This window comes from Zerene cesonia, chromosome 18 (genome assembly GCF_012273895.1).
Source record: "Zerene cesonia ecotype Mississippi chromosome 18, Zerene_cesonia_1.1, whole genome shotgun sequence".
NCBI lineage: Eukaryota > Metazoa > Arthropoda > Insecta > Lepidoptera > Pieridae > Zerene > Zerene cesonia.
This window is the reverse complement of record NC_052119.1, coordinates 5,881,906-5,898,883: the sequence shown is the minus strand read 5'-3', so window position 1 is coordinate 5,898,883 and position 16,978 is coordinate 5,881,906. Positions and strand designations below refer to the sequence as shown.

At 32.8% G+C, this 16,978-nt stretch overlaps 2 protein-coding genes across 2 annotated transcripts in view; one reads left to right on the top strand and one right to left on the bottom strand.

Annotated features, from left to right (window-relative positions):
- LOC119834076 (lysine-specific demethylase 3A) overlaps positions 1-11,480 on the bottom strand; it is a 126,532-nt gene extending 115,052 nt beyond the window's left edge. Inside the window, exon 1 of the mRNA XM_038358358.1 lies at positions 11,214-11,480. Within this exon, the coding sequence (XP_038214286.1) occupies positions 11,214-11,369 (156 nt within the window). The 5' untranslated portion in view covers positions 11,370-11,480. The remainder of the gene's footprint in view (positions 1-11,213) is intronic.
- A 797-nt stretch (positions 11,481-12,277) lies between these two features.
- Positions 12,278-16,978, top strand: part of LOC119834075 — a 19,367-nt gene continuing 14,666 nt past the window's right edge. Inside the window, exon 1 of the mRNA XM_038358357.1 lies at positions 12,278-12,421. Within this exon, the coding sequence (XP_038214285.1) occupies positions 12,390-12,421 (32 nt within the window). The 5' untranslated portion in view covers positions 12,278-12,389. The remainder of the gene's footprint in view (positions 12,422-16,978) is intronic.

Here is a 16,978-nt window from a genome sequence, read left to right as displayed (position 1 = left end):
GACAGATTCGAAATTCAAATGTAATATTTTTTTATAATTAAGTGTAACAGTATTTATGGCCAGACTAAGTATACAATAAGTAAATGTCTATATCTATACGTACCCATATTTTTATGTATAAATTTATTTATACATTTTTATTTGCGCCATTGCGTCAAACCACAGTCCTACTTTTTTAAGGTTGTCTGGTGGAGATCGCTTGTTAGCAATAATTCCGCCTTTTCTATACTAACCGTATTATGCATCACACATCACATATTCTTTGATTAAATTACTTTGTTTCGTGTTTTTGGATTGCACAATAGTGTTTTAAATAAACAAATAAATAAGCACATAATATGAATTGAAACAAATACTTAGACCACTATGCTAGCATAATTTATAAAATTAATTAGTAGAGTTGTAGTCGCTATCGTCCCAATAATTCCCAATACCTACTACAACTTCATGCTTACCTATAATGTCGAGAAAGTTTACGTATTTTAACTTTGCTTATATTACAGGTTCTCTGGTAAGTTTGACGAGGATATATTCTGACAAATTTAAACTTTAATAAAGGTGCAGCTTGCCCTTGAAACTATCAAACACATTTTTAACCATTTCAATTAAATTTCGTCACACATGACACAACTCAAGAGCTAACTAAAGCTGTTTAAGCATGCGAACATCTTGTCATTTCCATAAATGAAATTGAAGTAAGTATCAAAACTTTTTGTTGAAGTTAAAATCCGAGCCTACAGAGAGCGCCCCGATCTCAGCTCTAGGGCACGTCCCAATTTCAGCCCTCCGCATTTTGACCTACTTCTGAACACAGCTCATTTAGAGTAGCTACGGATTGGGGTTGCATATTAACGTCCCTTGCATATTATACGGGTTTATGTAGGTGCTTTAATACGATTCTAAATGGAAGGCACCGAAAGGTTGTTTATAGCAAACACATTTAAATATTAGTGGCCGTATGTGCTAATAAATCACTGCGCTAATGGTTCGTTGTACTATTATATTTCAATTTGCATCTATTCTGTAATTTCTGTGTATTTTTGTCTCACAATTGCACAATATTTAATCTATTCAAATTAGTTTAAATATATATACAATAAAAATTCTACGAAAAACAACGTCTATAAGTAACATTTGCATTATTTATTACTAAGGTATCTGTTTCGGGCTATTCGGTTAAGTCATTGTTACTATAATTGCGACTCAAAGTTCATTGAAGTAGATCCATCCACTATGTTGTAATTTTACAAAACTATGTTACTCGAAACAAAATCGACACAAGAAACAACAAAGCAAGGCGAAAGGTCAACGCCCGTTTCCTGCGACAGCCGAACTCTATGTGTCGCAATGAGACATACAAGGCCGCTTCTATTTTGGCATACCATTAGTCGACTCACGAAAGTATTGTACGTAACAGAATTTCAATCGTTCATGCATACCTATTTACCATTTATGTACGTTACAGTCGAATGCCTATGACTCGCTTGAAACGTTTAGAAACGAAGCGACATGATACTAAATTCAGTGTTGGTAATACAGTCAGGTAACAGGTTGTTTTATTTTCGAGTGTATTCTTTAAGTCATAACAATACGTATTTAATTTACACAAATAGCCTAAATATTTTTCGACACAAAAGTCTAATTTGTGTACTACGTATACGTCCTTAAGCTTAACTAAATCTATTACGTTTATCTTAATAAGGTAGACATACTTTAAATTAGTTTCTTTTACTCATTATAGCTTTCTCCGAAAGGGAATCGTTCCGAAATCTAATCAACATATTAAATGGATCGATAATTATGTTTACGTTTTATAAACTCGAAGCTGACCAACCGGTTGTACTCGGCAGGTACAGACAGCCAAGGCAGGCCGTTATTTCACAATAATTTTATGTACCTTTATATATGTGTACTTATAATATATCATATGGAAACGTTTTGTTCAAGTTGCCTTAGAAACCTGAGATTATGTTATCATCTAGAACTAGCGAGGTATTCTGCGCCGTTGTTATAGAGAAAACCACGCACATTTCTGCGTGTGTGATTCTTTAGACTAGAATAGAAATGCGAGCTGATACCTGTAATAAACCATGTACTTATCTGACTACCACTTACCTCAGTAATTCAATATAGTTTCGTGATTTGTTTTAAACAGTGGGTTATAATATGTCATTACGATAAATATTAAATTATCAAAAGTCCCGCTGCCCCAAAAAACATTAGACTCTTTCAAAACCAAAAATACACAAAGGCCGAGAATAAATAATTATGATTCTGCATTAAATCTGTTTATCGGCTAAGGGAATGTTACAAAGGGACGTATGATTATGAAGCGTTTATAATATTCATAGTTACTTACATAAATTTTCCCCAAGATTGATCGGACAATCTCATTATAATATTGTATAATATAGTGTTATCGTTGTAATTTGAACTGAGGTCAACTGATAATGGAGTGATACAATCATTCTCACATACTCAATTGGAAAGAGTTCATAACTAGTTGAATAAGGGCTGGGTTTTATGTTGTACATATCTATACTAATATTATAAAGCTGAAGAGTTTGTTTGAACGTACCAATTTCAAGAATTAGTGGTCCGATTTGAAAAATTATTTCAGTGTTAGATAGTCCATTTATTGAGGAAGGTTATAAGATTTATATGTATCACGGGCGAAGCTGGGGCGGACCGCTAGTACCTAATAAATTTAGGCGAAGCAATAAATTATCTTTTGAACTCATATATAGGAAATCAATGTAATAAACATACGACATATTAACCCCTTAACAAATTCACTTAATTTAACAATAATGAGACTACACAACAGACGTATATATTTGTTTGTCTGTATGTCTAGCTATTTGCAATGTTTTCGAACAAAATACAAAAAATTTAGTTCTTGGATTCTATCTAACATTCTAGACCCGGTATCGTACCGTCAATATTTAGATCTACGACATATATAATTATTTATTACCAATATACGTTGGCATTTATTATTCATAACTTTTATTTACTTTGAAATATAATTGGCTCGGCTTGTGAGAATACCGTCAAGTAGAAAACCTGGCAAGAGTGCAAATACTTGTAAATCATTGCTTTAGACGTTAGTTGATGCAATAATTCAAGTCAATTTGGTACAACGTGTCTTAATCAAACTGTAACTTCCATTAGTGAGACATTATTTTGGACTTTAGAAGTTGTTTTCTTATCTATATATCTTACTAGCCGTTCGCTCAGACTTCGCCCCTGGTCGGGTTTAGATCTCAGAAATCACATACAATTCCAAACGTGAAAGAATTTTTGAAATCAATCCAGTAGTTCCTTAGACTACCTCCTACATTCTACAATGTCACAAACTTCACTTCTTTATTATAATATTCTAGTATAGACACAATATGGACATTTCAAATATAATTTAAATACACAATGTAAGTAAATTAGTATATTCGTACTTGCCACGTATTATAGTTGTGAAATGTTATTCATTAAACTTAATATGATAATAAGGTGCTATCACATGAAACTTTGTTCGATTCAAAAACAGTTAAATAATAAAATTCAACTGTAACTAATGACAACAATATATTAACCATTTCGTTTCATATAACGTTACATAGACATAATATGATAACCAGTATCTACAACGCTATATTACCACCGAGTAATATAGCGTAGCGTAGTTCTGGTAGTAGTCATAACTACGAATAATAGACAAACATATTTTCGGTAAACACAAATGTTCACAAGTTCATAACACTTTCCATTCCTAGAGTAGATTGGTCTTGCGCAATACTTCCAAATTTCTAATCTGTCTGCGCTCCAGGTGCGAAGGTATACAATACACATGAATAGGCATAAATATATATAGTATCACGGTTAACTTTTCTGATATATATAACAAACGTTTTTAACTCAGTCGCATCGTATGTTGTCCTCGTGATAACTATAAATAGTGCTGTGATAATGCCGAGTTCGCGTTATCACTGACAACAATAAGACATAAACAACAGAACTACCAACCGGCTCATATATCTCGTTACATTTAGTTAGATGTCATCGTTTATGCTTATTACTGGACACTCGGAGTAAGTTTCCTGGAGACCTTGCTTGCTGCTTGCCACAAGGCATACGTATACATAAGTCTTTATTGGTTCCTAACATATTTTAAACAAAACCAATTATGATTGCACTGATTCGTATCAGTGATTGTCATATATGAACTTAACCTGCTAAAAAAACTAATATAGAAAATCAACACACTACACATTTTTTGAAGTCTAGACTGTAAGCTCACATAATATAAAGGTCATGCATAAATATTGTTTTATTCATTGTTACTAACAAAGGGCGTTTTAGCGGGTACGTAATTGCTATCGTCAACTTCACCCGACACCTTGAAGGTAATTACATTAATACGTTGCATATCAGTATTCCTTCGATATATTGTAAAATAATATAAAAAACAAAAGTTTACAAAAATAATTTTTTTACTTCTAGTGTAAAACAATAATATTATTTCAGTACTTTTTTCATGATTCATTTTCAATGTGTTATGATTTAATCGGCTTATAAAAATGTTTGTTAATTTTGGCTAAAACATAAAAACACTTCCGGACATTCAAAAGCTGACCAGATTTATTTAATGTACTCTGCGTAAGCGCAACAAGTAACATAACATTTTGCATTTCTTTTAACTATATTATAGTTAGTATCCCAATATACAGATACCTTCAATATTTTTTCCGTTTAATTTCAATTAAAAAATAAAACAACGGTCCAAGTGATTCGAGTCATTAAAAATCAATCTATGGCAACACTGCTTAGCCACTTAGATAGCTAGTTTCATAATGAACATTCCATTTACCAAAACTTATTGAAAACTTGGATTCGTCCGTAATCTGTGATGTCGAAATGATTGAAAAGAAACATCCAGCCTTCAGACAATCAACCGCTCACTGAGCGAGGCCGACGGTCACGGCCGGTTATGGTTTGTTTTATTTGCTCAAACAAACAGCAAAATAACTGAATATAGTGTAATAATACAATTTTGTTTAAGCACATTGATAAGAAACTGTATTGACGTGCTTGAAAATTTGCCCGTTTTCTGATCGTGTTAAAACAGTACCGACCAACGTAATAAATTTTAGTTTCAGTATTTTTGGCGCATAAATGAAATCACGTTTGTAATGATAAAATCCTACTAATATTATAAGCTAGAAATTGTGTAGATATATGTAAGGATTATTGTTTAATTGTGTAAGGATGGATGTATCTATGTTTTTTTACTCTTTCCCGCGAAAACAGCGTATCGTACCGTTTGAAATTTGATAGACAGATACGTTATAGTCTGAATTAGGACATAGGTTACTTTTTACTACGCGAGTAACGCCGCGGCTTACAAGAAGGCAGTATAAAGATGAAGCTCATAAGCCATAAGAAAACCGAGTCGTCTTTTACTCTTTCTGGGATGGAGGAAAATGGAAGTGATAATATGTATCACAGACTATAAAATGGTAATGTATGTATGGAGAAAGTGTGAAGGCGAAATGACATGTTAGTTACATACTTGACACATTACAAAATTGATTGCTGTTAGATTTCATAGCTTTATAATCAGGTTATAAATTACAAATTGAACTTTGGTTATGTCTTAGAACAGATGTAACATAGTTATAATTCATACTCCCAGACTCCGCGCTTTTTTATAATTAATAAGAAATACACACCAAGTTAATGCTACTTTGTGTGAATGTGTTAACAATGGTGATGAAAGTACTTCGTTAACTTCCTTAGACTCCGTACAGAGTAATGGACTTTGTACTAAGTACCTACGTACTTATATATGTTATATATTGGTATAATATATAATCAAATTGCTGCGGCGGTTGATATATAATTTTAGGAAAACCTACTCATAATTCTTTACTTTCCAAATTTTGACCAAAGCACAAATAACCATTATGGTTTATTTATAAAATTTTCTGATATGTTACAAAACTGAAAATAATATTTTATGACTCACACTACTTAAACATAAAACCGTACTGCAATAGTGCATTGTCTGCCTTTTGCAACTACAAAGCAACCAACCACAAAGGATTAAAAATGATAAGGCTTACTTTATATTTGATTAGGTTTCCACATCATAATGAATAAATATGAACAGCGAATTAAAACACAAAGAGGTAACGCTACGTCCAAATTATATCCGTATTTTCAATATCGTCACAGTTCAACTAATATGTAACTTAAATTATAATTAATCAGCAGATGTAGCAACGCTATACCATCGTACTGACTTAATCTGTGGCTAAATTTAAAACGTCCTCAGTTCGGCGTATGTTGTAACAGGTTATAAAAGCTGTAGGTATAAATAACAGTTAATTTCTAGCGTCACGCTCCGTTAGGTCGCGTCGCGTGCCCATCGCGCTTCCTGCTCCGCTTCGACAACAAGAATCCACGTTCCATGAAGGTCCGATTTCTTATCGGACGATTTGCTACATTCCTAATAAAAACCTTATAAGGTATCACCGTTAGAGCACCTAAGCATAATTTATCATAATTAGTGTTCAATGGAATGACTTCTATTACAATTGGATTGGTTTTGTATGGTAATAACGTTATATGGTTAAGTACTTCACAACGAAATGGTATTTATCTTCCATGGTTTTTTGCTGCTGTAAAGATTGTGTTTGCATTTTTCCAATAAAATAAACCACTATCAATATTATACCATCAAAAGGAATAGTGCACGCGTGTTGGATTCATTATATCAGAATCTTTCTATTGAACACGTTTAATTAGCATATAACTTACTAGAAACATTTAATAGAAAATACAATTATGAAGTAATTATCATATTGTGTTATCATTTCACCATACTTCCACACCACGTGTTTAGTTTATCATGTTATGCATTCGTTGAAATTTATGTAAACAGTGCAGATGTAGGGAATTTCCACATAGAAATTACGCAAGTAGCACATAAATTTTAACATTACCACAAAAATGGTAAAAGGTGATACTTACGTGATTTTTATCACATAAACATTGAACGATTAAAATTCCCCATTGTGTTACGCATTATGCGATAAAGTGGTTATGCATAAATAAGTAGAAAATATTGTTACAGCAAAAAATACAGGGCAAGTTAGGCACGAACGGAAGAAACCGAAGCGCGTGACCGACGAACGTCACTTTACTACGGAATACAAAACGAAATTTAAATAATAGTTACTAATACGATATGTGAAACAAATTATAGACGTTCTAAAATAAATGCATATTCAAAGAGATGTTGAACATATTATTCACTTTGTTAAGGATATTTTTTTGCAGAAATTTTGCGGTAATTAAGTATGCACTTGATTCTATTCTTGTAACATTATGGTCATTAAATAAGTGACTTTCATCTCTGAACATTTTTGTACATTATGCAAATTTATAACAGAATAAAATTCAGTTTCAAGGTCTTATCCAACATTAGGCTTTCATGTGTAGACACTTTAATACGTAATACACAAAAAATACATTATTATGTACAAATACATATTATATTATTTATCTAGACACGTTTTAAATGAGTTTTTTATTTGGGATGGCGTGCAGAACGACGTGATTCAGGTTTATTTCGAACAAAGAAACCTATATATCGGTGCAATAATTTTATTGCTACAATACAATCGTTTCGTATCAAAAGTTTTCTCATGACTTACAGATAATTAATCAATAGGTAGATTAAATTAAAACTAGATGAGCTTGGAAAATACGCTAACTTTTTCTATTCGCTACAGTTACGTAGTGGAAGGGATACGTCACTTAATAGTCTATTATGACTACAAAACTAATTACGAGGAGAAAGTGTAGATAATGCAATGATACTCTCATTTGAGTAAAAAAAAATGGTTATCTCCATAATGATGTTTACAAAAATTACAAATTACAAATTTGTTAAGACGTATGACGATAGTATACCTACTGCATTTTTACGTTTCGGACCAAGGTCCGTGATACCACGATCACGAGAAGCTCATCAGAACGTGTTTCGAGTTGAATCGATGGCAGAGGCCGCACAGGTTGCGAAGGGCTTATGCGAGGTCAGACACAACCTTATACAGTGTCGATATAAAATATTGTCACAGCTACAATGCCATTGATATATTATGGCCAACTTATGGAGCATTATGTGTGAATATATTCAATGTTTTGTATTTGAAAAACATTACGCCTCATTGCTTTATGCATAAAACGAATTATTTAATGGAATGGGTACATATTAAACCATATACCGTCAACTGCGATAATGCCAATTGTCTAGTCGTCAGCTCTCACGGCGTATTTGGCTTTGATATCAGGTCATCATGGACAAATAAACGATCGCCTGTGCTCTGTATCTACCAAAACTACAAGATACGCTTTCCCCGCTAGCCGCGGCCCCGTTCGCTTGATAAGTGGCCTAAGGGCTCTCCCCCGCCTCCCCGCACCCCGCCGACCTAGTTCCCGCCCTCGCCCTAGCGATCTTTGTGCACGCCATCGCCACTTGCACAACTCAAATCGTATCAGCTGGATAATTATATTGATATTAAAACAATTTATTCGGGCTACATAATTAGTTTGATTAGTCACCGTTGCGAAGAGTTACATAAAATTTTAAGAAATTACAGATCTCCTATCATGTTCGTTATCCATAAAGCCACATCAATTATTATTAATGGTGATCGGTGATCACTTTCACGCATATTTCTATTATGTACTAATAGAAGTTATTTCCGCAGGTTTTCAAATAGTTTTTTCAGTATCGTCAACATCAAATGATTTCCTCCGCTGTTCGTCCCATAAATACCGCTAGAGTGTTTTACATTTTCAATATAAGCGACTGTGAGAGATGTGTATTGATTGTCTGTTAAATATTCTATCATCTTATTTCCCTTCATTCTCCTTCACAATTCACAAGGGACATTTTCGTCCGTATTTCTTATTGTACCATAGAGAACGTTACTACAGAACAATAGTCTATAAAATGTTTGCGTAGAAGCTAAGATAAGACCCGTCGGAATTGTACTACAAACATCTTTAATATCTCGCTGTTTGTTTGTTACTTTAATTACTCGTATTACGTAATCATTCAAAGGAACAAATAAATATAATACGGTTTGTTGTACAGAACAGAACTAAATCGGAATAATTATGTATTTAAAATTTAAATATTCTGCCAAAACGATTTTAATTTTAAGTGGTATTGAGGTCGAAGGAACTATTTTCAAATATATATACACAGTAACAATAAATTTGAACAGTAAACAAGTTCAGAATTAATTTAAAAGAAGGAAACTTGCGACCTGGACCATTAGCAACTGACAAAGTAAATTAATCACAGCGACACCTTTTATCTTTTTATAATAATACCAACCTTTGCACATTCACAATTTAAAATGTTAATTAATTGAAATACCTGCGCCATACCGAATCTAAAAATATTTTATAAATTAAAGAGGACTGACATGAATTATTATAATAGCATGGGTTGGGTGGTCTTTTCAATGTAGGTCGCGTTAAATTTGTTTCAGATTATTTTGAAGATCGAGTAGGCAATCAAAATATACTGAATCTTTGTTTAAGCGTTGCCTGTGATTTCTCACTCTTGGCGGGAGAGCAGTGCAATGGTAGAAAGACGGCGTCTATTTATAAATGAACAACATTGGATTGGAGTGAACGCAACGTCGCGTTCCGTTGATTCGCGCTTTCTTCGTTTCTCTTCATATTGAATGTTTCATCAATGTTTCATTTCAGAGGTAGAGTAATTGCGTTACTCAAATACTGTATTGGAAATTATGTCTCATATATATTAGTGCGACTGTTTGCTAAAAGTATTTCATAAGTACAATACATTGGTTTTTCCTTTCTTGAGTCTATTATAGAGTTCTATATACAAATGAGATGAGCTAGTAATAGTCTATTGAATCATTCCATTTTCTCAACATTTGTATTGTATTTATGCACACAATGTTATGTGTAGCAATTAAAATAAAAGCAGCATACGAAACAGGTTCCGCTTGCTTGCATTCTTTTGCCGCATAAAATTTACTTGACTTTTTTTACTAAATCGTTGGCAGGAACTCTCATCGGTTTCGTTCCTTTTTTTGTCACAAGTTTGACGTTGGTCTGGAGTCCGGCGGCCGATGCGCCTCAGTTCAAACGGCCGGTGCATCGAACGCGGTAAGAGTGGGGTCGATGAACCCCAAGTCATGTGCATTCGGTTTTGTACTAGTGTATACCTAATTCCGACATACGTAACACATAAACAGACAGGTGCCAATTATTTATTGGTCGAATATTCATTGCATAATCTATGCTATTTCTATGACGGAAGTAAATGCCATAAGAAATGTGGGTTATTCATCATCTTTATTGCGACTATTCATATTAAACGTGTATATTAATGCATACCAGGAAATACTTCCTTGTTTCTTGTAGGCATCAGGCATGTACTTATTGTTACGATTATTATCAGACTCAAGTGCATATAGATATTAACTTTTTGTTTTTATCTGTAATCTTTACTGATTATTGTAATTTAAAAGTACACGCTATGAATTGTCAATATTACCTATTAGACTACAAAAATTACAAAGTATTATGTATTTTTACTTAAATTTTAAAAATCAAGAAGGTCATGGCAACTGGCACCATAAGCATTAGGTTAATGTTTCGGGTTTGTCGTTCTACCTTCAATTTACAATACCTATATTCGTCGCCGTGTTGTTAGTAAGGTAGAAAAGCTATTAGGTTTTTTTAGCTATATACCTACTATTCTATTACTGTCAGGAACAATATGTTCAGAATTATACAGAAACGTGGCGTATATAATGAAACACCTTACTGTTAATTAACTGAACGTGTTACCACTATTGGTAATGAAATCAAACCAGATTAACATTTAGTAACCAAGATGACATCGTTATAATTTTATAATGTATCATATCAAAAATGCATTAGACTTCGGAGGCAAGATATTTCGTAACAAGTTCTATTTTAATAGGTATTAGGTATATAATATGTATATATACACTTCCCAACTAGTTGTCGAAAGTCGTAACTTGAGCGAAAGTATATCTAAGAGTATGGTTATAAAACAGCAATTTCTGTTAAAATTATGACTGAAAGTGCTCATGAAATAATAAAGGCTAATGTATTCACAGAAGAAGAATTACCTGGAGTTCTCTATTCTTGTTATCTTTATGAGAAGCTGCTCTGATAACACCAGCTTTCCATCCCCATTCGCAAACTTTATTCACGTTTATTTTTGTTACACCACTCACAGATAGAAATCGTTTGCCGACTAAATCTTCGCGATATCTAAATGCCATAACGAACTACACAATCACATTATTCACAGTAAAAAACACACTAAACGTCATAAAACAACGCTCAAACGCATAGTACACTTCCCCGTACGTCGAGCGAGGAGAAACTATGAAACAGAATACAAAAAGTACGGGGAGCAACAACGAGCGATAACCCGTCTCTTTTAAAAAGAGTCCAGTTTTAAAATACAACAACTGTATCCAAAACCAACCTAAATTTTCCGCCTTATAACGGATATTGTATAATACTACCATGTTAAGAAGGTATGGATTCATTATGTTCATACCTTGAGGAAAATGACATTTGTATTTTCAATATTATTGTGCGAAAACATTGTTCCTGCGTATAGTGTTTCAGGGTTATAAAAGATGTCGTGATTTTAAAAAAATAACTTTGTATTTAAGAACAGATGGCACTTTCACACACACAAAAAGTTTTGTACTTCATAATAATATATCATATTTTTGTTCAAATACTTTTTTATAAAAACGTTGGATGGATTTAAATTTTATAATGTATGAAAACATTTGCGTCGTCTTAAATCATATTTCATAAGTACAAACGTTTAATGAATTATTTTGCATTTATGAAAATTTTATAGAATTGTTAAATTTAATAGCAAAAAAAATTTGGATTCAATTATTGTTGTTGTTTTATCAATATAACGAATCATGAAAATCGGATCAAATTCGCTCCATAATTCAAAATTTATCATGCTAGACGAAAATCTTTTGGTTTCTATATTCACTATTTGTAAAAGGATATTGATTTTCAGTTTGTTTTATTCAATTACCTAATTGTAAGCACCTATACTTTGATTAATTTTTCCACAGGCTAATGTGGTATTTAAAAATGTCAATGTAAATATTACTGAACGAAGATGTCATATTGATTTTTAACTGTCACGTGATCAAAACAGATTCGATTTATAATATGGCGGACTGGTCATTTTGCAGGGCGGTTGTGTTTTGTCATGTTTTCTTTTGTGAACGTTTTTATTAGTCTTCGTATGTGAATTTAATATGATATCTTCGATAATTTCACGCTTGGTCATGTAAGTAATTTATATATATTTTTTTGTTAATATGGACTTTGAAATGCGCATTTTAAAATCCCTTTGTTTGAAATCTTTTAATTAGTTGAGTAAGTATCATCTGGTACACTTATTTCAAATTATTTTTATTTAAATTTGATGGATAAGAATTGATTCAAATAAATAAACAATTACCTGAAATGTTACACAAAATTTGATAACACAATTTGAAATTTGTAAATAATACTTAGTTCGCTATAGATAGGACTTAAGATAGCGACATCGCTAGTATTTTTTCTATTAACTTACAAAACTCTTTTTGTTATAATTGGTTGTAGCGAATAGACCCAATTTAAAACTGCTACCCAAACATATTTTTATAGATTAGATTAATTAGATATATATATAAGAGAAATAGAGCAATTATTTTTGATAATTTATTTGCAAAGACTGTAAAGACATAAAACAAACAATTATTTGAGATACTAATGTAAACTTAATTTTATATGTTATAAGTGTGTAGAACCAACTAAATGTTGAGTATCTACTATCTAGTGCACATTTTTACATATTTGATCTAGATCATCATATTGTTATTCACAAAGACTATAATCTAATTTCTTTTTGTGACTTGAACTGCTATGGTACTTCAATGTTGCTCCATCCTTTGTTCAAAAATTTTGATTTATGCTCTATTAATTATCCAATATTATTGTTGAACATTTGTTGGTTTCTATATTCTTTATCTCTTGAAATAAACCGATGGTGTTATACATGTCAATAACATTATATTTCCTATTTGACTGTTGTTTTCCATATTATGGTTCTTACGGTTAAGTAGGCTACTTGGACTAAAAGTGTTTTAGGATGCCTAAAAGTGTAAATGCATGGCTGTAACAAAAATAAACAGAAAAATGCATTATTTGCTTCAGGATTTATCTTAATTTAAAAGAGTACCTGAATTGAAAACATAATGCTACAAGTATTCCTCTGAACATTTCTTTCAACAAATCTTTTATTTCAGTAATTTTTTTAAGTACAGTATAGTTTTTTTTGTCATATGTACATATTGATGTGGCGTGATTAGAGAAAACCAAGATCATTTAATTAATAACTGTAAAAGCAGTTGTCTTAAAAACATTCAACAACAACAAGATTGCCTGGAATAAATCCTTAACTATACCCTGTAACTGTATTTACTATATATGTAATAATTTACTTCAATCCCCTTACTCTCTCAGTGGGCCCTTGAATTTGTCACAAAACAAAATTATTTTGATTAAAGTAATTAAAGTATATCCTACTATCCTACTAATATTATAAATGCGAAAGTTTGTAAGGATGTGTGTGTGTTTGTTGCTCTTTCACGCAAAAACATCTGAACCGATTGCAATGAAATTTGGTACATAGACAGCTGGACAACTGAAATAACATATAGGCTACTTTTTATCCCGATATTCCTATGGGATACAGACTTACGCGGGTGAAATCGCGGGGCGCAGCTAGTCTATAATAAATTCTAAATCACTGACAAATCTTTCAAGCATGGACACCATACCATACCCTCAACATTCAAAGTATATTACACCAATAAAGAATCTTCTTTCCCATAAGCTTATTTGTTTGGAAACCTTAATTTCTCAAGTCAAGGTTAGAATATCCATGTGCCATTACACTTAACATAGTGTTACCAAGATTTTGTGTAACATAGTGTGTTGTAACATAGTGTTACAAAATTATGTGATGTATCTCCCCTGGTAGAGATTGCAAAAGTAATCTAGCAGAGTATGGAAAACATAAAACGGTGAAGGAAAACATCTTTAGGAAACCGGCATGTCCAAGAATCAAGAGTTCGACTACATGTGAAATCTGCCAACCCGCCCTTGGCCAGCGTGGTGGATTATGGCGTGAACCCTCATAGGAGGCCTGTGTCCCAGCAGTGGGCACATATATGGGCTGATGATGATGATGATGGAAAACATTACATCATTGAAATTGATTATATGGCCATGGACATACACAAACAAGAGAACCCAACCACACGGGAATCCAAATCCACAATGTTCATATTCATGTCACGTAAAAACAAAATCAACCTTATGGATAAATTTATTAAAATTGTAGGGGTATATTCATATCCTGAATTAAACTTGCTATATAAATGCTGTAAAAATACAGTATTTTTTTTTAATCATTCAAGTGCAAATCGGGCTTGGGAAATTAATATCTATTGAGATGTGTTGTTGTAATGTAAAATGTCTATTCGGGCAGACCCGGGCGAGCAGCTAGTGTATTATAGAAGTAAAATTAGACTTATTGTCATTTTGAACATTAATTTTAATCAATAATTAATGTGTCCCACATGTTTAACAGTGGGTACATTTCTCAAACTATATGTACAGTTGGCACAGATCCAAGTTTTCTTAAAACAGAGCAACTATCTATACTATATTTTGGCAGCACTAACATGCTTTTTAACATTATTTTTACCTTCAGTTAGCTACACAAAAGTCTTTAAAGACGACGTTTATTTTGTTTTATTTTTATAAAAAAAAATCAGGAGAGTCATAGTCGAAACCTTATATTAATTTACAAAATCATTATATTCGTGTTACAAGATATCTGAAACGTAACTGTGTCACTTCGAACAAAGAAGCTTCAGCCGATCGGTGGTTTGGAATTCGTCATCAGAGTGGCCCAGTGCACTGCCGGGTGCTATTTTCGTTGTGGCCCGCCTGGCGTTGGCTTCTGTTGTGCATCGGACGTTTTAGTCTGTGACGACCGCGGGTAGGGCCCGCGTATTACATCCCGAGTGAAGTGCGTTGACACCTAACTGTAGTGTGAATCATTTATTGTCAATCGGACTTTACAATAATTAGTGTCTATCCGAATGCGTTTGACATATTCGTGTTGTCTGGAGGTCGTACACCTTGACTGAGAAATATTATGCTCTTATTAAGCCCGGTCTTGCCTTATTAGGTCCAACCTCGATTCTACCTTTACCCAGTTACACGGTTCATGTGATTTCATACCAAATTATGTCTTCACGAACGAAACTCGAAATACGCATAACTATATATTATGAGGACCATGTCGTTGTAATGTATATCTAAGCATATCAATGTTATGTAAAAATGATTTTATTAATATAGGAAAATAATATAAGAGTGTTGTATTTATTTTTATATCGTTCATGTCAAGTATCATGTTTTATAACTCATGCATCGAAATACTAATAACGAACACTAAAACGAGCGGAAGTTATATTCCTTCTAAACAATGACGAATTAAACTCATTTCGAGAGAAATTAGTAAAGTGGTAGGATCAAACTAATTAAAACATTAGATTCATTAAGTGCACCTATTCAATGACAGTTTTCCAAAATGTATTGTTAGCGTTGTTTTTCAACCGGTTCTTAATTAGACTGTAGTTTGGCTTGACCTGAACTGTGAACGGTGAACCGATATTAAAGATTTCTTAAGGCACCACCTTCCATGTGGTCTCATTTAAATATGGTCTAGTTCTGACAATTTGAAGGCGGTTCAGTTTTTTCCTAAACATTATTGTTTTTCTATAATATATTGGATTTTTGAAGCAAATAAATGATATAATGTAATGCGGAAAATGGAAAATGCGGAACATTAAATGTAGGTTACTTGTCATTAACTAATTACCCTTTATCCGTGTTAATGAGTCAAACCTTGGGTTTAAAATGCGCAGTTAATTTTAAAGCAATATTGATTCTGCTTCGTTGCTACTGTTGAAACTAAATCTACTGGTTTCAACAGCGGCCAATTTGAAATTGTAATAGATTGCTGTACGCGTGACTGACTTGGACTAACAGGAAATGCGCACATTGTATTTGAGTTTCTTACCAACTGTAGTAGCTAATAAAGCGGTTTATATAAACTACGGATGTGTTTTTAACAAATGAATGTATTCGAACTGTTTAATTGAAATTCCATTAGGGTGAATTGAAAAGGGTTACAGCTCAAAGACTATGTCCAATAGTTCATAGACATATAAATTAGTTCAAATGCACAATAATCGAAGCAATCAACTACGTGAATAATATTCTAGTGCACCTAATATATAGGCTATAGATAATGAGAGACACAATCGTAGGAAGAAATCAATCCTTATTATGCTGGATACGTCTATTTCAGGTTATTTTTCTGTTAGTGGAAATTATATGGATACTAGCCGCGCTAGTGCCGAGCGTTTCCATACGCAGATGAACCCGAGGGCAAAATCAATTTCTATAGCTAATGTGTTATTCTGCTTTTTGCGTGAATGGTAACAAACATATCTCCATCAAACTTTCGCGTTTATAATATTAAGAGAACAGGATTAATCTTTCTTTTACTTTATTTATGAAGCAGAGTTTATTGGACTCTTACTTTTCATTGTCAACGTAGCAAACAATAATAAACAAAATTCATATTCTGGACCACGCCTCATTAACGGTGCATACTTAAACAGGAGTATCCGACAGGCGACGTACCTTCCATAAATAACTTACAATATCGTCACGATTATGGTACAAACCACAACTTGGAGTCAGACACACTCACAAG